The 20,683-nt window shown below is 53.0% G+C and overlaps 8 protein-coding genes across 8 annotated transcripts; 5 read left to right on the top strand and 3 right to left on the bottom strand.

Annotated features, from left to right (window-relative positions):
* Positions 1-192: 192 nt before the first annotated feature.
* BJY04DRAFT_215871 (NAD(P)/FAD-dependent oxidoreductase) lies at positions 193-1,610 on the top strand (the record flags this gene model as incomplete). Its single annotated transcript, XM_073715585.1, has 2 exons — positions 193-1,069; positions 1,126-1,610. The coding sequence occupies 2 exons, from the start codon at positions 193-195 to the stop codon at positions 1,608-1,610; spliced, it is 1,362 nt and encodes a 453-aa protein (XP_073573804.1).
* Positions 1,611-2,152: 542 nt separating this feature from the next.
* Positions 2,153-3,780, bottom strand: BJY04DRAFT_206177 (major facilitator superfamily domain-containing protein; the record flags this gene model as incomplete). The annotated part of the gene is made up of 4 exons (XM_073713682.1): positions 2,153-2,323; positions 2,378-2,493; positions 2,548-3,378; positions 3,438-3,780. 4 exons carry the CDS (start codon positions 3,778-3,780, stop codon positions 2,153-2,155), a joined length of 1,461 nt encoding a protein of 486 aa, XP_073573803.1.
* A 396-nt stretch (positions 3,781-4,176) lies between these two features.
* BJY04DRAFT_19930 (uncharacterized protein) lies at positions 4,177-5,226 on the top strand. The gene is made up of 2 exons (XM_073712750.1): positions 4,177-4,628; positions 4,817-5,226. Exons 1-2 carry the CDS (start codon positions 4,278-4,280, stop codon positions 5,054-5,056), a joined length of 591 nt encoding a protein of 196 aa, XP_073573802.1. The 5' UTR covers positions 4,177-4,277; the 3' UTR covers positions 5,057-5,226.
* Positions 5,227-6,898: 1,672 nt separating this feature from the next.
* On the top strand, positions 6,899-8,639 carry BJY04DRAFT_19922 (PLP-dependent cysteine synthase family protein). Its single transcript, XM_073712734.1, has 2 exons — positions 6,899-8,041; positions 8,592-8,639. The coding sequence occupies exon 1, from the start codon at positions 7,010-7,012 to the stop codon at positions 7,958-7,960; it is 951 nt and encodes a 316-aa protein (XP_073573801.1). The 5' UTR covers positions 6,899-7,009; the 3' UTR covers positions 7,961-8,041; positions 8,592-8,639.
* BJY04DRAFT_215868 (putative very-long-chain acyl-CoA synthetase family protein (CefD1)) lies at positions 8,522-10,570 on the top strand (the record flags this gene model as incomplete). The annotated part of the gene is made up of 2 exons (XM_073715584.1): positions 8,522-10,056; positions 10,156-10,570. 2 exons carry the CDS (start codon positions 8,522-8,524, stop codon positions 10,568-10,570), a joined length of 1,950 nt encoding a protein of 649 aa, XP_073573800.1.
* Positions 10,571-10,914: 344 nt separating this feature from the next.
* Positions 10,915-14,789, bottom strand: BJY04DRAFT_19827 (putative mRNA-nucleus export ATPase (Elf1)). The gene is made up of 5 exons (XM_073712589.1): positions 14,663-14,789; positions 12,525-14,605; positions 11,913-12,479; positions 11,185-11,859; positions 10,915-11,128 (listed from the first exon to the last, which is right to left on the bottom strand). The coding sequence occupies exons 2-5, from the start codon at positions 14,579-14,581 to the stop codon at positions 11,071-11,073; spliced, it is 3,357 nt and encodes a 1,118-aa protein (XP_073573799.1). The 5' UTR covers positions 14,582-14,605; positions 14,663-14,789; the 3' UTR covers positions 10,915-11,070.
* Positions 14,790-15,490: 701 nt separating this feature from the next.
* On the top strand, positions 15,491-17,401 carry mcsA (putative citrate synthase Cit1). The gene is made up of 3 exons (XM_073710504.1): positions 15,491-15,707; positions 15,775-16,908; positions 16,987-17,401. Exons 1-3 carry the CDS (start codon positions 15,660-15,662, stop codon positions 17,185-17,187), a joined length of 1,383 nt encoding a protein of 460 aa, XP_073573798.1. The 5' UTR covers positions 15,491-15,659; the 3' UTR covers positions 17,188-17,401.
* Positions 17,402-17,949: 548 nt separating this feature from the next.
* On the bottom strand, positions 17,950-20,650 carry BJY04DRAFT_215865 (uncharacterized protein; the record flags this gene model as incomplete). The annotated part of the gene is made up of 4 exons (XM_073715583.1): positions 17,950-19,187; positions 19,253-20,427; positions 20,473-20,548; positions 20,596-20,650. The coding sequence occupies 4 exons, from the start codon at positions 20,648-20,650 to the stop codon at positions 17,950-17,952; spliced, it is 2,544 nt and encodes an 847-aa protein (XP_073573797.1).
* Positions 20,651-20,683: the final 33 nt, after the last annotated feature.

The raw sequence follows: 20,683 nt of genomic DNA, 5'->3' as shown, positions 1-20,683 counted from the left end.
TGGATTCAGAGTTGGATTGTTTTCTTGAAATGGACTGTCACTACCGCCACTAGATAGACGACAACTCCACAGTCCACACTCCAGCGACTAAAAATAACACCATCGATCTCCATCTCCAACCAACTCTCTTCCAACCTCCCTCGTCCCCAAACCATCTACTACACCTTAGCCCCTCCCTACAAAGTCGTAAACATGCCCCAAATCCTCATCATCGGCGCCGGCATCTTCGGCGCCAGCACAGCATACCACCTCGCCAAAACCCACCCCAACCCGTCACAGATCACCATCCTTGACCGCACCCCCGCACCATCCCCATTTACATCCACAAGTACAACCCCTCGCCCAACAAACAACATCCAACCCAAGGCCGGCGCATCCAGCGACATCAACAAAATCATCCGCGCAGACTACTCCTCCCCCCTCTACATGGACCTCGCCATCGAAGCGATAAAGAGCTGGAAAACACTCCCTGTTTTCAACTCCGCCAAGGTATACACCCAGTCCGGGTGGATCGCGATGGACGAAAATGATAGTGATGTCCCACGCCTTATCCGGGAGAATTTTCGCAAAGGAGGGCATGAGTTTGAGGGGGCTATTGTTGAGATGGACGAGGAGGAGGTCCGGAATTCCTGGGGCGGTGTGCTGGCGAGGACGGAGATGGGGCCGTTTGGGTCGTATTATTTCAATGCTAGTGCTGGGTGGGTTGATGCGGAGGGGGCGCTGAGGGGGATGTTGAGGGAGGCGGTGGGGTTGGGGGTGAGGTATGTTTGTGGGGAGGTTGAGAGGGTTGTTCTTCGGGATTCGGGCTCTGGGGGAGGGGGAGGGGGAGGGGTGAAGGGGGTTGAGCTTGGGGATGGGAGGGTGCTGGAAGCTGAGAAAGTGCTGTTTGCGACGGGGGCATGGACGAGTAAGGTTATGGCGTCGGTGGAAGATGAGTTGGGGATTGAGGGTGGTGGCAGGGTGGAGGGGCAGGTTTCTGCTGCTGGGGTTTGCGTGTCGCATTTTCAGTTATCGGAGGAGGAGAGGGAGGTGTATTCGAGGCTTCCGGTGCTTGTGTATGGGGGGCAAGGTTTGTTATATCTGTTTGATTCTGCTGTTAAACATGCAGGTGTTAACCGTGTTTAGGAGAGGTGATACCTCCCACATCCAGTGGCATCCTCAAGTTCACGAGTACAACCTCCTTCAAGAATACCATCCGGACCGCGAGCGGACACGACATCTCCGTGCCCGTTGAAGATCAATTTTATGCTCCGCCAGGACTCAAAGACGATGCTCTCTCAGCTGTCCGCGCCCGACTCCCACAGTTGTTGGATAATGGCCGCAAACCGGATTTCTACCGACTTTGCTGGGACTCGATCTCTGCAAGCCAGCACCCTCTCATAACGCAGCATCCTGACCCTCGACTAGGAAACTTGTATCTTGCCGTCGGCGGGTCATTCCATTTCTATAAGTTCTTGCCCATCATTGGCAAGTACGTGGTTAACGTCTTGGATGGTGTAGGTAACGGCCCGGTGAAGGACAAGGCATGGGGGTGGAAGTCGGCGGAGGAGAACGAGCGAGGGGTGCATGCGAGTTTGATCCCGAAGCATGAATTCAAGGATTTTGAGTAGGCAGGAAGGTATACAGACAAGACAGGATCTTCACCTACTTTGTCTGGTATATATACAGGTACCATGCTCACATTACTCATACTCCTGCTGTGGACAATAAAGATATAGACACCGTTGGGTCTCCTGCTCTTCACCTGGACTTGAAAGCAAAGCTCGCATTGAGGGACGCTATGGATGGACAAACTGTCCTTCTTCTTCACACTCAATCTTACCGAGACCGTGTTCTTGGTCTAGGCTGGACCTACGCAATAGCGATGATTAACTACATTACAGAAAGACATGTTGACTTGGGAGCAGGTGACTGGACACCAGGAAAGCCTCCAACACCCTATCATCGAAAGTGACGAGTTCATTATCATGACTAAGTCTGTATGTAAAATAGACTATTACCAGCCCATTATATAGAGTAGCCCAGCCCAGCCCTATCTGGAATTTATTATCCCCTCTCCATTCATCCGCCCGCCCGTCCGGCCGGGGAGGAGCATGGCATGATGAAAAGATGAGATGTGTCGTTTGAGTACAAGCTCCCACCACTAGCCCAACTAGTAAGCGTAGTAAAGAACAGACTCGTCATTCAGCTGCCGGATCTTGCGGTTCTTGCGCTGCAGCCAGATCCTCATGATCCAAGCACAGGCCGCACAAGTAAGCGAGAAGGCGGCGCTGGAGGACATGGCGATTGTGTAGCGTGGCTCATCGGATTCAGGCCAGAGGTACTATGCATAGTCAGGAATATGGTGGGGGTATAGAAGGAAGAGGAGTAGACGTACGGGAGTCCAGATGAACGAGATGTTAGCGCAGGTGTTGACCATGGCCAGCGCGGAAGCCTTCTTTTCCTTCGTCTGACCGCATGTGCTAGCTACCCAACCGAGAATGATGGAGTTGACTGTTCGTTCGTCAGTATGGAAAAGAGATAATAGGAATGATCGCGCAAACTTACCAGCATAAGTACCAATTGCAAACACAACCATAGCAAAGTACCGAGCACCGGTGTTCAGCGTAGCGCAACCAAGCACGAAACCGAAGATCGCGATTGCCTTGGCGATGGTGATATGCCACGTCCGCTCGTTCATGCGACCGGAGTTGTAACTCCACCAGACCGAGATACCTCCTGCGATGAGATAAGGCGGGCAGGTGAGGACCAGGGTGATAGTGGTGTTGAAGCCGAGAGTTTCAACAGCTGTGGGGAAGAAGTTCTTGAATCCGTTGGCTGCCAAATGCATGTGCTGCATGAACATAAACAGCCAGACACGGGGATCCTTGGCCGCTTCCTTGAGACCGCTGAATGTGCTCTCCTGGTTGCGAGCTCCAACAGTGTCGGCGACAATACGTGAGTGAGCCAGTTGGCGTTCCTCCTCATTGAGCCAGCGGGTGTGAAGAGGATCATCTGGGAGGACAAAGACAGAGCCGACGGCGACGACAAAGGTGACAGCACCCTGGAGGATGAAGAGCCACTGCCAGCCGGTGATACCAGCGAGGTCATCCATGCCATGGAAGATACCGGCGGCGATAAGGCCGGCAAAGGCTGTGGCGAGGATGTTGCCAGTGTAGAGAATGGAAATGCGGGTCGCAATCTCTTTGCGTGTGTAGAAAATCGAAAGCATGTATAGGGCACCTGGATAGTATGGAGTCTCTGTAACACCGAGGAAAAAGCGGACAAGAACGAGGCCGGTATAGTCCTTAGCCAAGGCAGTCAAAGCACTAACCACGGCCCATGCGGCCATGGCGCTCGCCATGTAGTACGAGGGTCTCACACGCGTGATCAACATGTCTATCACAGTCAGATACGTGGCAAACCATGGGTTTAAAAGTAGACTCCGGGACACTTACTGCTAGGAACCTGCCCAGCGATATAACCAACAAACAAAATGGAAACGCAGGTCTGGTACTGAGATGAGGTGAGATTCAAGTCCTCCTCGAGATCATTCAGCCGTGCCAGAGCAATGGCATTGCGATCAAGGTAGTTTAGCCAGTACATGAGCCATAATGTAGGCATGATCCAGCGATCGAGCTTGCGGACAAGCGCAATCTCAGCAGGGTCGGTCTTCTTGGTCGCACCAGAGTAATCGACATTTCCCCGGTGTTGGTTCTTCTCATGATCGATTGTGTCTTCCCGGTGCAGGACGTCGGGCTTCTCGTCAACAATATCGGGGGAAACTTTCTTGTCAGACATGGCGCCGCGGATGATTGCAGGAGGGAAGAGGGCGCGGAAAAATGGTAGAAGATATCTGAATGGTCCCCTCATTATTACCGACCAGGCAGGACGCTTTATACGATTTTCCCCAGTGGTACACTGTAGTACACCGTAGTACACGATCAACATAGAATCGCGTGGGAAGCTCGCTTACCCCGGACATGTCACCCCGCATCCTGCCAACGTGCTCCCGTTCGATCAGCTTTTTGGGGTATAAAACAACTCTAAAGCTAATCCAAGCGGCCGAGACCAATGGTGGACTCCAAGGGTCCATTTGATGCAATGCCTAGCATCTTAGCGAGTGCGACGAGTCAGGACTTTGATACGACATCGGATGAAATAGGCCTGCGAGATGGAGGGAGAACATCGAATCGAAGGTTTGGCGACAAGGAAACCCAAGACCTCTTGACATCTGTTTGGACGTGGACTGGTCGATCCCCAGTTTCCAAGAAGTGTCCAAGAGCGCACAGCCTCGCATGCCGTGCTTGGCTGACGGTCAGGTCGAATGGAACGGGCTGCGGACACGACATGTCCGGACATGGGGAAGTAAACTCCGCCAACAAGCTATATCTCTGGCTTGGTCCCCCTACCTAATTAACTTTGCGTTCTTTTGTGGCTTCGTGCCAAATGTGCCCGGTGTCTTGGAGCCACGAAAACACCACATCGCCAAGGTGATACCGTATCATGCGGGATTATTTGCCTTTGAGACTTGCTGCGTATCCGGGATAATTTCGGGTTGCCTTTGGCAGAGTTTGTGGTCAAGACCCTTGGCTTGGAGAAGAAATGGTCGAGCCGCTCGGAGGTCCTCCGCATTTATCGAGCCAAGCGCTCCGGCTGGGGAAGGCGGGGGAATACGTGGAGAAACTCGGAAATACAACAGATAGGCTTCTCGGGAACTTGCAATTTGCGATGGTCAACCTAGGTGATAGGCAAGTCCAGTAACCGCTGATGCCATACAACCGGAGATCATCACAAAGTACGTACCCCCGTAAGCAGGATGCTTCTCCGCGCCAAGAGGTCTTTTTCAGCCACCAAATCCAGTGGCACGACAATCAGAATTTGGCGTACCCCGATTGGTGAATATCGGACTCCCGCTGAGATAGGGCCGGGGTTTCAGTCAGGCGACGCCATGCCGGACCCAGATCAAGGCCCGAGTCTCCCCACGCCAACGCAAGTCAATAAGGGCCCAGATAAGACACCAATGAGCACACTGTGTCCGCGCCAATGTCGCCATAGAGCTGAGCGGGGTGGGTGAGGGGTGGACTGGTTTCCGGACAGTCAACTCCGGAAGGAGCTGATAGCAGCGAAGGAGCACAATCCCGGGTTTGATACAGCATAGCATCACGCAATCCTGAGCTCATCAACGCTGCCGTGGCCTGAAGGATGCCAGGATGCGAAAATGATCGGGTGCCAGGACACCATCGGGTGCGACTCGGAGATCTCCTTTTGCCTCTGGGTGAGGCATTTCTGTCAAAGCGTATTTGTCAGTGGGTATTCAGCGAGTCAACGAGTGGGGATCTCCGTACTGGAGACTAGTGTAACCAAGAAAGAGAAAAAGCAAAGAGGGGCGAGGTCAATGATAACGATGGAGGGGAATGGGATGGAGATGGTTGTTGGTTGTTGGTTGTCTTGTCAACAAAGACTGCCGTCAGGTGACCAGGGATCTCTCGTCCAGCTGTCGGTACTCCGTACCTCTCCAGGACCGGCATGAAGATGATGTCTTTGTGTGCTCTTTTCCAAGCTCTCCCCTGTCAGGAAATGTGACACGGCGTCCCTCGCCCATCAGTTGTTTCGCTTGAACTTGTCTGCATATGGTGGTTGTACAGCGACGGTTTGTTCTCATCTCATTATTGACCACCTTTGGATGGCCATCGGCTAACCAAATATGCAGTCCCTGTCGCACAGATCTACCACAAGACCGACGCAAGGCTTGTCGATCCCTGAGCCCAACAGCCCACTGACGCAAGGATTTCAATGCGTCTCATAACCCATTGTGGCTTCCTCTTGTCGACAGAACCTCAGCGATCCACTATCCATCAATGACAGCGAGTCTGTGAATATATCCCTGGTGATAAGGCGTTATTGTTGAAGTTCACTTCCCCGGAGCGGCAACGGTCCTTCCACGGCGGGCTATTTGGGTCGTCGTCAACCCAGAAGCATCCCAGTAGCGATATTGCGGGCCATCTATATCTGCCTAGCAGGCTGGTATCAGACGGCTCGGTCGCAAACCACAACCTTGAAAGGTCAAGAAGGCATGTATGGCCCTCTCATCGAAATAGAGGGTGCAGAATGGAACAAGGCCCGTGGCTACCGGTAAGTCAGCATAATACAAGTACAAGGGCAGGCCACATAAACATAAAGTACCGAAAGAACGTCCTTACAATAAGGCCACCCTCAACTTCCAAATATAAGGATATCGCTAGAATCAATCGTCATCGTTGCCTTAAAGCTTGAATCCTTAACCTCGGTTAGCAGGTCGTCTTCCGTATACTGGCGAGACTTGGGGTATTAGGTACTATATACCGGAGAGTGATCGGATACATCCGAACATCTGACTAACAGGATCAATCAGTGTTGAGATCTAGAAGGACACAGAAATCAAGATTCCTCCAACTCGAGAATATATTATCCTCGAGGCCGGGGTTTACTCCGACCCACCAGACTCGCAGAGGTGCCTGTCGGGTGAACTATCAGCCACGGAGATCACCCGCTACCCAACTGCGTAATGGTGCTACGTATAAGCGCGTGGAAGTCCCCGAAATCTTATTGCTCCTGTTAGGGCTTGTCAGCAATCTACTAGCTATTCATCACGGTAAGGGAAGTCAAGACGATGGGATTTTTATGGAATATTTCGAGGTTCACTGTCGGTGGGGCCAAGCGGGTTGCATGTCAACGGAGGGCGTCCAATCTTCAACCTGTTCATAATGAAAACGAATCGCTCGAGGATACCTCGTACGCCATCTCGTGTCGAATTACTAATGTCTGAAGTCGAGGTCGACTTTTTCTGCTACAACCTGTCGACAATCCACGAGATATATTGCAGAGCCTCCGGCACAAGACATATCAAGCAACACTAGTTTTGAGAAGCTTTGAGACATTCCAAGCAAAGCACTGAAAAATCTCTGCCATTCAAGTCGACTATCTCTTCGCAGATCCTTGACTCCCCCTAGCATTAAGAACAGCCGCATCTGGATCCTGACTGATCATCATGACTCTCCCACCACCCCCCGTCTCCTCATCCCTCAACACAATCGGAAACACCCCAGTACTGCACCTCCAAAACATCACCCCCAAGAACCACGCCAACGTCTTCCTCAAGCTCGAATCCATCAACCCCACAGGCTCTTACAAAGACCGCATGGCCAAATCCATGATCGAGGAAGCCGAAGCCCGCGGGTCCCTGAAGCCCGGCATGACAGTCGTCGAAGCCACAGGCGGGAGTACAGGTTCCTCACTAGCATATATCTGCGCGCTTAAGGGGTATAACTTCCATGTTATTACGTCGGATGCCTTTGCGGTCGAGAAGATCAAGACAATGCGTGCTTTCGGCGCGCATGTGGAGCTGGTTCCTAGTGAGGGTGGGAAAGTTACTCCGGATTTGTTTCAGGTGATGTTGAAGAGGGCGAGGGAGGTTGTGGACTCGGAGCCGGGGAAGTACTACTACACGAGTCAGTTTGATAACCGGGATTCGTTGCCGGGGTATCAAGGTATTGGGAGGGAGCTGGAGCAGCAGTTTCCTGGTGGGATTGATGCGTTTTGTGGTGCGGTGGGAAGTGCAGGGATGGTTATGGGGGTTTCGGGGATTCTGAAGGCCAGGTGGCCAGATACTAAGGTTGTCGTTCTTGAGCCTGCTTCTTCGCCTGTGATCTCGGAGGGTCGAAAAGGGACCCATTCCGTCGAGGGCGTCAGTCCGGGGTTTGTGCCTGCGCATTTGGATAAGGTATTGTATGACGAGGCTCGCGGGATATCAGAAGATGAAGCGAGGGTGATGTGTCGCCGATTAGCTAGGGAAGAAGGCGTTTTGGTTGGAACTTCAACTGGGTTGAATGTTGTTGCGGCGATTGCTCTAGCAAAAGAGCTGGGGCCAGGAAAGACTGTTGTGACTGTTGCTGTTGATACGGGCTTGAAGTACCTGAACAGTAGTCTGTTGTCTGATTAGCTTTGGTATATCTACATTAGAATAAAGAGGCGATCAGATGCAGTCGGAGTCTGGCTCCAAGGTTTATGACATCTTCATGAGGTAGGTAGCATCCACCTGGCTACACACTTTCTCCCTTCACGAACATTGCCAACACGGAGTTCTTCGATCAATTCTTCTGATCAAAAACATAATTTGAGGGTCTACTACCTGAGTAGAATTACCCCGGCTACAACATCAGTGCGTTCAGATCTGGGTGCGGAAGACTGCTCTGGCAGCTAGCCACCTTATCCTGCAAGGCCCACGACACTATGGACAATCATTCAATTTCGAACCGGTCCATTCCTGAACCGACACAAACCAACCAGCAACACTAACACCCAGCACCAAAACTGCGCTCGATCACAAGAGGGGCCGTCGATCTTTACTCCCCGCAAGCAAGTGCGGAGAAACTGGAGCTGGGCCGAGGATCTCCAACGGATAACGGCAACCACCTTTTCATACAAACAGCTACATCTCCTTCCTTTCTATATCCCTCAATTCCCTAGCCTCACTCACATCAATTAACTTGGAGTTGTCAACATGGCTCTTGGTTTGTACACTCTCACCCAGAATCTACATGAACCCCTCACTAACACCGGCTACCCCACAGCTACCGCCGCAGGCCTCACACTGGCCGCCTACCTAAACGCCAAATTCCACCTAAAGCAAGACCTAAGAGCCCTCTTTGCCACGACTACTGCCTTGAGGAACCACAATTCCGCAGCCGCAGTGGGGGCCCTCAACGCATGGTACGTCTTCGACGAAACCGCCGCAAAATGGCCCGACATGCTCGCCATCTGGTCCCGGGAAGGAACATACACATACCGCGAGACGCGGGAGAAAGCGCTCCAGTATGCGCACTTTTTCCTCTCCAAGGGCGTGAAAAAGGGCGAGTTGGTCGCGCTCTATCTGCAGAATCGCCCGGAGTTTATTTTTGCGTGGCTGGGGCTTTGGGTCTTGGGGTGTGCGCCGGCGGCAATTAACTATAATCTTGCGGGGGATGCGCTCGTGCATTGCTTGAGGATTAGCGGGGCGAAGATTGTACTTGTTGATGATGATACTGGGTGTCAGGAGAGGGTTAAGAATGTGGAGGGGGTTATTTCCGGCGAGCTTGGGATGGAGGTTGTGCTTGTGGATGAGGAGTTCAATACTCGCGTCATTCCCTCGTTTGGCTCGACGCAGCTGCCGCAGGATGGCGCACTGATTGCGAATACGCCCGGGGAGTACCCGTCCATCTTGCTCTATACCTCCGGGACTACAGGGATGCCGAAGGGATGCGCGTTTACGATGTCGCGGCTGTATCAGACGATTCATCTGCGCCGAGGCGGAACAAATGATACAGCTGGACCGAATGGGGATAGATGGTACTCATGCATGCCACTGTACCACGGTACATCCGCGATGTCAATGATCATCTGCCTCGCAACAGGCGTCTCGATCGCCATCGGCCGGAAGTTCAGCGTGCGGCAGTTCTGGGCTGACATTCGAGACTCAGATGCGACGGCCTTCGTCTATGTCGGCGAGGCCGCAAGATACCTCCTCGCTGCACCACCGTCGGCATCAGATAAAGACCATCGTGTCAGGTTGATGTACGGCAACGGCCTACGTCCAGATATCTGGGATCGTTTCAGAGAGAGATTCAACGTCCCCGAGGTCGGAGAGTTCTTCAACAGCACCGAGGGCATCTTTGCGCTATTCAACTACAACAAGGGCCCGTTTACAGCCGGCAGCGTCGGACATCACGGCCTTATTCTCCGTCTAGTCATGAACAACACTTATGTCCCTGTCGTCATCGACCCTGAAACCGGCGACGTCCTACGAGACCCAGCCACCGGCTTCGCCGTCCGCGCCTCCTACGAACAAGGCGGCGAAATCCTCGTCAACGTCCCCGGCAAAGAAGCATTCCAGGGCTACTGGGAGAACGAAACCGCAACGAACAAGAAATTCCTCCGCGACGTCTTCAAAAAGGGAGACCTGTACTACCGCTCTGGCGATGCCTTGCGGAGACAAGACGACGGCCGGTGGTACTTCCTCGACCGCCTCGGCGATACCTTCCGCTGGAAGAGCGAGAATGTGTATGTCCCTACCCATGCCCATGTCCATGTCCCCTCTACCCTAAATCCCTATCCAACTTAGCCTCCCTCTATAACCAAAACACTAACTAAAATCCACAGCGCAACGGCCGAAGTCTCCGAAACCCTCTCCCAATACCCGCCCATCCTCGAAGCAAACGTCTACGGCGTCAGCGTCCCCAACCACGAAGGCCGCGCCGGCTGCGCCGCAATCCAGCTGCGTCCCGGCGCCACAGCCGCAGACCTAAAGGGTCTCGCATCCTTTGCGCGCGCAAGGCTGCCCAAGTATGCGGTTCCGGTGTTTCTGCGCGTCGTCGAGAACTCGACGCATACGGATAACCATAAGCAGAATAAGGTTGCGTTGAGGGAGGAGGGGGTCGATCCGAGTAGGTGGGGGAGTAAGGTTCGGGGTGGCGAGGGAGATGGCTGGTTTTGGTTGTTGCCGGGGGAGCAGGAGTATGTGAGTTATGGGGGTGGGGAGTGGGAGGGCATATGTGGGGGGAAGGTGAGGTTGTAGGGTTGGTAGCCTAGCTATTTAGGTAGGGGGGGTAGGCTTTTCTGAAGAGTTGCTTGAAATTTTTAATGAAATAACAGATGGGGATGATTATAGAATACTCCTCTTTTTAGAGTTACGTTCTTTTTTGACGGCATACCTTGGACGAGTATTGTGAGTCATGGGTGCTGTTCAGAGTACCCTAGTCAGATATATGGATGTGTCGGGAACCCGCCACCATCTCCAGCAAACACCACTCAAGAACCACCAGCTACTAATATGAATTCACTTCAGAAAGAGATTAAGATGGAAGAAAGAGAACAGCATTATAGCATAGCCGTAAGTCTATAGGTATATACGACAAGACTTAACAAAGCGTGAGAGAAAAGCGTAACACAGCATGGTGAGCAAGAAAAAACATTAACACCGTCTATCCCAGAAACAGAAGCACAGAACATTATGTAGAATCGTCATGCATCATGCCAAAAGAAAGAAAAAGTGAATATGGACGTGAAGAAGATCGTCTATTCGGCCTCGTCGTCGGTGTCGACGGGCTTAGGGGTTCCCTTGGGACTGTTGAGCCTGTAAAGAAAGTTAGTACATATGATAAGAATTAGAGGACAATATGAGGAACGTACCATTCAATGTGACGGAGACGGCGGCGAGCTTCGCGCTCCTTGATCTGGGCACGGGTCATCTTCTTCTTCTTACGGGCCTTGAACTTGAGTTCGCCTTGGTCTTCGGCGCCGGAGTTGACGGCTGAGGCGGCGGCGCTGTTGACGACGGAGCTGGCGGCGGTGCTACCGGGCTGGGGAGTGGAAGAGGCACTGTCCTCGAAGCGGTCGAGGGAAATGGCGGTGTTGGTTCGGCCGACGATCCGGCCGTCGGCAATGTGGAGCTGCTCAGGGCACAAGGCGCCGACGAATTCTTCGTTGTGAGAAATCATGACAACACCACCCTTGAAGTCACGGATGGCAACGGCAAGACCACCGAGGGAGTCACGGTCCAAGAAGTTGGTAGGTTCGTCAAGGACGAGCAAGTGGGGGTTGTTCCACATGGCACCGGCCAACACGACCTTGACCTTCTGGCCACCAGAGAGACCGGAGATCTCGTTGTGGGTGGCGATCTCAGGGTCAAGACCGATGTCTTCAAAGTGCTTCGCAATGGTCTTGGGCTCCAAAACACGGAAACCGAGACCTTCACGGGACGCCTCGTGATCGTCGAACTCTTGCACCAGCTTGAAGAAGCCGAGGTCGAGGAGGGTCTCACGAGAGATCATAGTGTTGTGCTTGGGCAGAAGACCAATCCATTTCCTAAAATATGTTAGCGTCGAGATAACTTGGTAAGATGAAGAAAATGGACATACACTTCATATTGGAAAGACTTCTTCCACTTTTGACGACCAATGAGGGCCTCGATACGGCGGGCACCGCGGCCATCGCCGAGATCAACAGGCTTCTCGAGCTGTGCCTTGTCCTCCTCGGTAAGGATGCGGGTCTGCTTGAGGAAGACCTCACGATCGTCACCGTTGGCGTAACGCCACTGCAGATACTGGCTGGGGGTCTTTTCCAAGTGCATCTCAACGTGCTCCAGGGCGTGCTGCTTAATGTAACCAATACGCAGGTTGGGGTGCTTCTCGACCTTTCCGGTCTGAGGAATGGTTTCGCCAGTCAACATTTTGATGAAGGTAGATTTACCAGCACCGTTTCCTCCGATGATAGCGACACGGGACGACAGAGTAAGAGACAAGGAGGCATCGGCCAGAGATGGCTTGCTAGCGCCAGGATAGGTGTATGTGCAGTTGGTCATGCGCAGGATAGAGCGAGTGTTGGATTTGATACCGGAAAGGATACCAGGAGGCGGGAACTTGAACTGGATGTTGGAGGCGGACAGGGTATAGTAGCTCTTGGCCTCAGGCTTGACCTTGACGAAGCTGCGAAAGTTAGTTTGGTTCTATCAAAGAATTCAGTCAACTTACTCAGCAAGGTTACCCTTGTAGCACACAAGCTTCTTCTGCTCGTAGTGGTAGATGTCAGTGCAGACTGCATCCAAGAAACCAGAGTCGTGAGAAACGATCAAGCTGGTGATCTCGGTGTGGCTCTTCAGATACTCTTGCAGCCATTTGACGTTGGCGACATCCAAGTGGTTAGTAGGTTCGTCAAGCAGAAGCACATCAGCCTTCAAGAGCATAGCACGAGCCAAAGCCAGCTTCATCTTCCAACCACCAGACAAAGAGCCAACGCGTTGTTGCTGGCGACCTTCAGGGCCGTCGGTGAAGCCGAACTCAACGAGAACGCTCCGAATGTGCTCTTCACCTTCGGCAGCAATCTTGGGGTCCTTCTGGACAAACTCGAAGATGCTGAGATCGGCATCCTCGCCCTGGTTGTGCTCGACGAAGCAAGTTCGGACCTCATCTGGAGGCGGGAAGCCCTCGAGCTTGTCATTGGCGATACTGCGCATGAGGGTGGACTTTCCGGCACCATTGCGGCCGCAAAGACCATAGCGGTGTCCCTTGACCAGACGCAGATTGGTGTGGGTCAACAGAAGCATACCACCGTAGGCAAGGGAGAAGTTGGCGTTCACAATCACGACCTCGTTGGGATCATCCTGGACGGGCTTGCCGTACTTGCGCTCGTCCTCTTCAACATAGTGAGCCTGGACGGCGGCAGCAACAGTCTCATGCTTGTCTTCGGATAGAAGGCCGCTGAGGTACGGGGCGACGCAGGCGGGAATGCGCTCGAGTGTACGGCAGTTGACATCCTCGCGCACCATTTCAGCGACGTAGGTCTTGCTCAGTTCAAACAGAGTAGCCGCATCGGCGCGAGCAAGGCCACCGTGTTTCTGGATTTCAGCGTTGAGAACAGCAAGAACCTCATCCGGGGTAACCTTGGCAATGGATCCAGAAGCGAGTTCCTTGTCAGCCATGGCCTTTTCCATGACATCCATAGCGCGAGTGGCAAGCTCTCGAACCTCGGGAAGGGAGGCACGATCCTTGACACCCTGGACACCGGGCTTGAGCTTGGGCAGGAAAGTACGGGCCTCAGCCGGGTCGTGGACGAGCTTTGTCAGGTTCTCAACGACAACAACAGTCTGACGCAGGGTCTCCTGAGGGGTGGTTGGCGTGTTGAGCGAGCGCTCCAACAGAGGAGTCAACAACGCCAGAACAGGGGAAGTGACGATAGCAACAAAGGTGGTCTGGGACAAGGCATGGATGGCCTTCTGCAGAGTCTGTTCTGACGGCTGCTCCATAGTCTTGATAAGCAGAGGGATTCTCGGCTCGACGTCATCGTTGGAGAGAAGAGTGGTGAGAGCATTCATGGCCTTGCAAGCGCGCTTGACCACTTCGCTCTTCAAGTCGTGCATACCGGCTTCCACCAAAGGGATGAGATCTTTGAGGGTCTTGCCCATGGCTTCACGTAGGATCTCCTTCTCAAGCTCCTGCTCACGCGTGCCAGTGCCCATCTGCGCCTCGAGAGCCATCTTCTCAATGAGCGCGTATGCGCCAACGAAACCCTGCCACTTGCCGGACCCGCGGCTCAGGTGGCTAGATAGAGCAGGGAGCAGCCCATTGACCTTGGCCTCAGGCTTGAGAGCGCCGTACAAGGCATCGATGGCGTACTGCGCAGCGTCACGCACGACGGCACCCTTGTCGGCAAGCGCATCGAGGGCCAGCCCGAGGACACCGCCGTCTTGGAGAAGGAAAACCACTTCACTGAGCGGATGAGCTGAAGGGAAACGCTCGAGCAGCGCACCCAGGATCAACATCGCACTCTCACGCTTCGCACCATTTTTCTTGTCGTTCGCAGCTTTTTTAATCTCCGGGAGGATGAAGCTGTAGGTGTAGAAGGAGAAAGGGCCGACACTCTGGATGAGCAGGTTCGCCAAGGCATATGCGGCGTCAAGCGACTGCTGGGAGGTTTCGGCGTTGAAGATTGTGTGGAGAATGGACGAGACTTCATCGGAAGTGGGAGCAACGCCCGAGGGGGATTTCGCAACAACGGTAGGCATGGCTGGAGTAGTCTCAAGATGCGGCATTCTTTTCAGCGTTCTATCTTCTATCTGCGCTTTGTTAGCCTCGAGTTAAGCGATCTGGTCAGACTCGGACTCCGGACGTACGCAAATATCGAATGCAGCGGTTAACTTTTGCGGGTATAAAACAGAAACCAAATGAAAGATGAAAAGAAAGAGAGAACGTAGACACCCAAGAAAAGAACAAGAGAGACACGAAACTCCCAAAGCCAGGAGAGGAGAGTTGGAGTGAGATTTCAAAAGCAATGGAGGGGCGCTGGGAAAATTTCCAGGCGATAAAGATTCCCTGCCTGAGGCGGTCCGCGGGCGAGGTTATCGGCCAATCAGAAATGAGCAGAAGAGATTTCTCAGTGCCCAATCAGACGCACAGACGGCGGGGGGTGGCGGCCCGGAGGCTGTTGCGTGGCTGTGCGTTCTCAGGCAGGAACAGTCTCTTGCCTGAGGGCTCAGGCACTATACCCCGTGATGGGGCTTCCGCATTAGGACTACCCCGCACGTCACATGGTCCCTGGCTGTTGCAGCATTCATCCTCTTACTAAACTGCTATACTGTCGAGCATTATTACAGTAGTTCGGTTGAATGGAACTTTTCTGAAGCATCATGTAGACAGCTTCTATCTTTTAACGTGGGACTACAACACTGTTGTGGGCTGTTACTGTATACCCCATACTTACCCCGTAGTCAAGTTGCCGAACCCCTCATGTGATAACCGAGCATACTCCACGACTTCGCAACTGTAAATGGGAGGAATAAGAGTAAACAGCAGAGCAGAACTTGATATGTAAGTTGTAAAAAGATTCAAAATAACTTCTGAATCCTCCGAGTTGGCTCTCTCCGTAAACCGGACTATGATGATGTAGACCATGTGCCGGGGCCTGCCTCGGTCAAGTGCATCCTTCTTTACTCCGCGGCCAACCGGACCGCCTCACCTCCTCCGCCAACTTGCGTCTTATCCTCCCTTTTTCCCTTCTTGCTTCTTCTTTTCTCTTCCTCTCGCTCCTTAGAGCTTCAATTCCTCTCCTCTTCCCTCTATACCCTCCAACACATCCATCACCCTCAATTCCTCCATACTCTGTCACTAAACATGGCTATGCCCCTCCGCACTGTCCGTCATGCCTCCAGGCTGGCTCAGGTACGTATCCGTTAACCGACCGATGGAAAAAGCTTCCACCAGAATTGAGTTTAACAGTCCACTCCAGACCCTTTCCCGTCGTGGCTATGCCACCGCCGAACCAGATCTCAAGTCCGCCCTGAAGGCCGTTATCCCCGCCAAGCGGGAACTCCTTGCGGAGGTCAAGAAGCAAGGCGACGAGGTCATTGGTGAAGTCAAAGTCTCCAACGTTATTGGTGGTGCCCGCGGCTTGAAGACTCTTCTCTGGGAGGGTTCCGTCCTCGACGCCGATGAGGGTATCCGCTTTCACGGAAAGACAATCAAAGACTGCCAAAAGGAGCTCCCCAAGGGCCCAACAGGAACTGAAATGCTTCCAGAAGCTATGTTCTGGCTCCTCCTCACGGGGCAGGTCCCCTCGACGAGCCAGATCCGTGCTTTCTCACGCACACTCGCCGAGGAGTCGCACCTCCCAGAGCACATTCTCGACCTCGTCAAGTCCTTCCCTCGCAGCATGCACCCCATGACCCAGATCTCCATCATCACCGCAGCCCTCAACACAGAGTCCAAGTTCGCCAAGCTCTACGAAAAGGGCCTCAACAAGGCCGACTACTGGGAGCCGACCTTCGACGACGCGATCTCCCTGCTCGCTAAGATCCCCCGTGTCGCAGCGCTCGTCTTCCGCCCCGACGAAGTCGACGTCGTTGGCCGCCAGACCCTCGATCCTACTCAGGATTGGTCGCACAACTTCGCTGAGCTTCTCGGCAAGGGCGGCAACGAGCACGCCGACTTCCACGATCTCCTTCGTCTTTACCTCGCCCTGCACGGAGACCACGAAGGTGGCAACGTTTCCGCACACGCAACCCATCTTGTCGGCTCGGCCCTCTCAGACCCCTTCCTCAGTTACTCCGCCGGTCTCCTTGGTCTGGCTGGTCCCCTCCACGGCCTTGCGGCGCAGGAAGTCCTGCGCTGGATCCTGGCGATGCAGGACAAGATTGGCACAAAGTTCTCCGACGAGGACGTACGCACGTATCTCTGGGACACCCTCAAATCCGGCCGTGTCGTCCCCGGATACGGACACGGAGTCCTCCGCAAGCCCGATCCCCGCTTCCAGGCACTGATGGACTTTGCCGCGACGAGGAAGGATGTCCTCGCGAACCCGGTCTTCCAACTCGTCAAGAAGAACTCGGAAATCGCGCCTGGTGTGCTTACCGAGCATGGGAAGGTAAGTCGCACCAACTCAATTTAGCCCTCTTCCATACCCTGTGCTTGTTACATCTTAACTAACATTGTATTATAACAGACAAAGAACCCCCACCCTAATGTCGACGCCGCCTCCGGCGTCCTCTTCTACCATTACGGCTTCCAGCAACCCCTCTACTACACCGTGACATTCGGCGTCAGTCGTGCGCTAGGTCCTTTAGTGCAACTGGTCTGGGACCGTGCCCTTGGTTTGCCGATCGAGCGGCCAAAGAGCATTAACCTGCTTGGGTTGAAAAAATAAACTCTGCCTAGCATATAGGTTGGGAAGGATTTCACTCTGAGGTCTGATGATATGATATGATACTCTTTGATGCGCTGCTACGTAGCTGGCAATTGATTGCGTGCTTACTTCAGTTTAGTTCGATAGACTACCTGTTAGAGAATTAGAGTCTACCTATGTTACTTATCGAGTCTCACTCAGGCATCCTTCCCATACGCTTGCGGCAAGTGCGTGGCTGAATACTCCTAGGAAATGAGTATCGTGAGCTCTGATCCGTAAATCCCAAGTGCCAACAAGATAATCCTACCTGGCTTCGGACTGCGCGGTCTCCACGCCTGCCAATGAAAATAACAGGGCATGTCTTACCACTAGTAAGTTTAAATTCAGAAGCCACCAGGTGCTACTTTTATTTATGCCCTTTAGGCTCCGTACAACTAGAAACCTCAGCAAACCCTTCTCCGTGTCAGCGATACAATCCTGTTCAGCAGATTGAGAAATATGTTCGACGAATTTGAAGTTTCTAAAGTGGCCGCGGACGATCCCTCAAGTATGTGAGACCTCAACCAAGACCTGCCTGCATCCAGTTAACTAACAGTAATGTTCATGTTCCCCCGGGACTACCAAGCCACCGCACCGCGGGTCCTTTGCATGACTCCCTCCCTACCCAACTCGCCTTTAGAACATATACCGGAATCCAGTTGAGACCTTTGCCGTAAATAGTTAACTCTGCTCGTATGCAATCCCTGTCAGCCAGCCTCTACGTAGTAAGCCCTACTACTCAAACTAAGAGACCAAGAACCGAGTAGCAGGCAAGGCTTCATCGTGCATAAGAGCTCGCGTCTCAGGCAGAGTCTTTTCCCGTGGCACTGATACTGATCCTACTGGTCCTCGACCATTTATGACTCTAGCTACGGGATCAGAGCGGCCGTGTGTATCACTATCACGCAGCGGTATCAAGCGCAAGTCACTTGTTGACTCGGCAGCACTCGTATCTTCCGCACCGCTTGACCGTGAGAAGCTGTTTCCAAAGCGCTGAAAGGCAAAGACTACAGCACCAGCCTTCGCCGCCCACTCATTGGTAGGGGCGTCCGCGCGAGCCCCGTTAGAGACACCGTAGAGATTAGTTGCGATTCTCCCCGGTGCAAGCTGGTTGCTTAGCTGCTTCAGCGCAGAGAAAGACACCCGTGAGGTTAGAAAGAGGAATGAAGCCGTGGTCAGGATGCAAATCCATATAAGGAGCATAAAGAAAGCCGGAATCCCGTATTTGATATCGTAGTTGACCCGTCTTTCCATAGTTTGGACAAGGCGGTTGTAACCCGCATCACTGCCCAGTGAGGTATCAGAGGAATACGGCCCCGGTTTGGTGCCAATAAGCATATTGGCCATAATATCTGTCCAGATGATGTTGATGATCTTGCCCGCTGTCTTTGCATCTCGGGAGAGTTCTCTCCATTTGACGGCAAGGCCATGGTCGTTGTAGCCGGTATATCTCATGAACCCCTCGTGCAGCGAGTCGGATGTGACATCGTAAGCAGCAGACAGCGCCTTTAGATGAGCGCCCGATGGCATCGAGTCAGATAGATATGTTAGCCTTTTCTGATAGAAAGTCTCGCCTGCGGGCAGCCAGAGCTTTTCTTTGCGTCTCGTGTACAAGGCGTCCGAATCTTCATACCTATCGTCGACTATACCCCATAGCGGGGAGTAGAGGTTGATGGTGTGATTAGTTCTCTCGATGGCCCAGAGAGGCATGTCAGCCTCATTACGGTAGGTCTTGTCTGCTACGTCCAAGACCTGGATATCTTGCAGTGCTGTTCCGTTGGCAAGGAACTTGATAATCTTGACAGATGCCCTCGCGGCTGAAGAGCAAGCCATCATATTCTGGACCCAGTCCGTTTCTTGGTCGAGTACTAAGGAGTCTGAGCCGTCTGCCAGGTGAGGCGCCCCCATGAGCAATCCATTGGCGATTCCCACTACTGACATGTCCACAACGTCGGCGCCACCGTACCGGCGCGATATTAGATCTAGAGATTATGCCGCATCAGTCTCTGTTTTAATGTCTGAACCAGGCAGGCCTTCTTGAACATACCAACCCAGGTAAAGTTTGATGAGGTAATATCACTCCAGGTCTCATTCATTCGATGGTATGGTAATGGAAGAAAGTCCCCATTCACGGGGGCGATTTTGATCTCATTATGAGCGGGCACGTAGCCACGATAGAGTCCATTTGGATGAGCAAGGCTGTACTTTGCTCCCAAATGAGCGACTCCGGGGACCCTGTCGCTAGTCAAGTTGAAATAAGCCGCGGTGTAGAGGTTTGTCCAGACGGCCACCTTGTAGGACGTCTCAGACAGTTTTGGGTCGCTTTGGGCGTCAGTTAGGTCAAAGAGAGGCTCTTCGTCTGGCAGATTTGACATGCCACCGTGATCAACGAGGAAGGATTCTTCTCGACGAATGCTCGGGGCATACCACAGTAGTTTGTTGAATTCGATGGTGAGGTTGAGGTCTACACATTCGGTGACCGGTTCGATCCAAAGGATTTCTTCTTGCCACTCGACACCCAGCCCAATGTCCGCCGGTATGGTGTGATTGCGAAAGCCCACCCCTCCACTGATTGTGTCCACCACTAAGCCTTCAACAAGTTCAACCCGGTTATTGGTCGCAAATGATTGCAAGGCAACGATGCTACCACTGGTGTAGACGGTGTTGTTCTGGATGGGAAGTGTGTCCATATCATCATAGGTGAAGTTAGATTCCTCGGTGTAGGCAGAGCTGTCAAACAGGTAGGATCTGTACTGGATATCAAAAAGACTAGCAATGGTCTTGCCGGCAGTCCCGCTTGTAAAGACATCCGACACGTTTCCAGGAATCCTCAAGTCGACAATGTCAGTGGCATTGTCAAATTGAAAATACTTTGACAGGAAGTCGTCGTCAAACCAGGCCTTGTATCCACCATCGACTCCAGGGCAGTTGAAGTATCCACAGAGTCGGGTGTAATTATACTGTGCTCGATCAGGTGTACCTGCTGCAAGCGCTCCAGGGTCCTGCACATAAGTCCATGCGACAGAGTGGGGAGTGCCTAGTTGGAGCTTGTCGGAAAGCCCCAAGGGGGTTGCGACACCGACAATGATGAGTAAAAACGTCCCAAGTGTCGCCGACCACGACAGTACTACCACGCGCGTCCGTACATTATGAGCTAGCGCATGATCCGATTGGAGGATTGTGGGCCAGAAAGAGTTCTGTATTGACCGAGAAACAACCGACCTGCGACTGTGAGCGAGGGTAGGGTATTGAGGTCAGTGCTTGTACCATGTCGCAGCGCTCTCTCTTTCCTTCAGCAAGCCAACGATGATGAGAACGACAGCCAAGGGGAATGTAATCTGGACTAGGACAAGTCAGATCCTGACCCAACACGAAATCTGCGGATCATACGCAAGATGATGGCAGCATTGATCATAGCAGATGCCTCTCCCACTGTGACCGCCATCTTCCTCAAATACAAAGAGTCGCAGAAGATACT

Source organism: Aspergillus karnatakaensis (assembly GCF_047715665.1).
Source record: "Aspergillus karnatakaensis strain CBS 102800 unplaced genomic scaffold BJY04scaffold_12, whole genome shotgun sequence".
Lineage (NCBI taxonomy): Eukaryota > Fungi > Ascomycota > Eurotiomycetes > Eurotiales > Aspergillaceae > Aspergillus > Aspergillus karnatakaensis.
This window is presented reverse-complemented; position numbering and strand designations above follow the sequence as displayed.

Coding starts and splice junctions, on each gene's coding strand:
- BJY04DRAFT_19922 (XM_073712734.1), top strand. CDS start 7,010: ATGACTCTCCCACCACCCCCCGTCTCCTCATCCCTCAACACAATCGGA.
- BJY04DRAFT_19930 (XM_073712750.1), top strand. CDS start 4,278: ATGCCGTGCTTGGCTGACGGTCAGGTCGAATGGAACGGGCTGCGGACA. Junction 4,629..4,816: donor CCGCATTTATCGAGCCAAGC/GCTCCGGCTGGG, acceptor CTCCGCGCCAAG/AGGTCTTTTTCAGCCACCAA.
- BJY04DRAFT_19827 (XM_073712589.1), bottom strand. CDS start 14,581: ATGCCGCATCTTGAGACTACTCCAGCCATGCCTACCGTTGTTGCGAAA. Junction 12,480..12,524: donor TACAAGGGTAACCTTGCTGA/GTAAGTTGACTG, acceptor TAACTTTCGCAG/CTTCGTCAAGGTCAAGCCTG. Junction 11,129..11,184: donor CGTCTCCGTCACATTGAATG/GTACGTTCCTCA, acceptor CTTTCTTTACAG/GCTCAACAGTCCCAAGGGAA.
- mcsA (XM_073710504.1), top strand. CDS start 15,660: ATGGCTATGCCCCTCCGCACTGTCCGTCATGCCTCCAGGCTGGCTCAG. Junction 15,708..15,774: donor ATGCCTCCAGGCTGGCTCAG/GTACGTATCCGT, acceptor AGTCCACTCCAG/ACCCTTTCCCGTCGTGGCTA. Junction 16,909..16,986: donor TGCTTACCGAGCATGGGAAG/GTAAGTCGCACC, acceptor GTATTATAACAG/ACAAAGAACCCCCACCCTAA.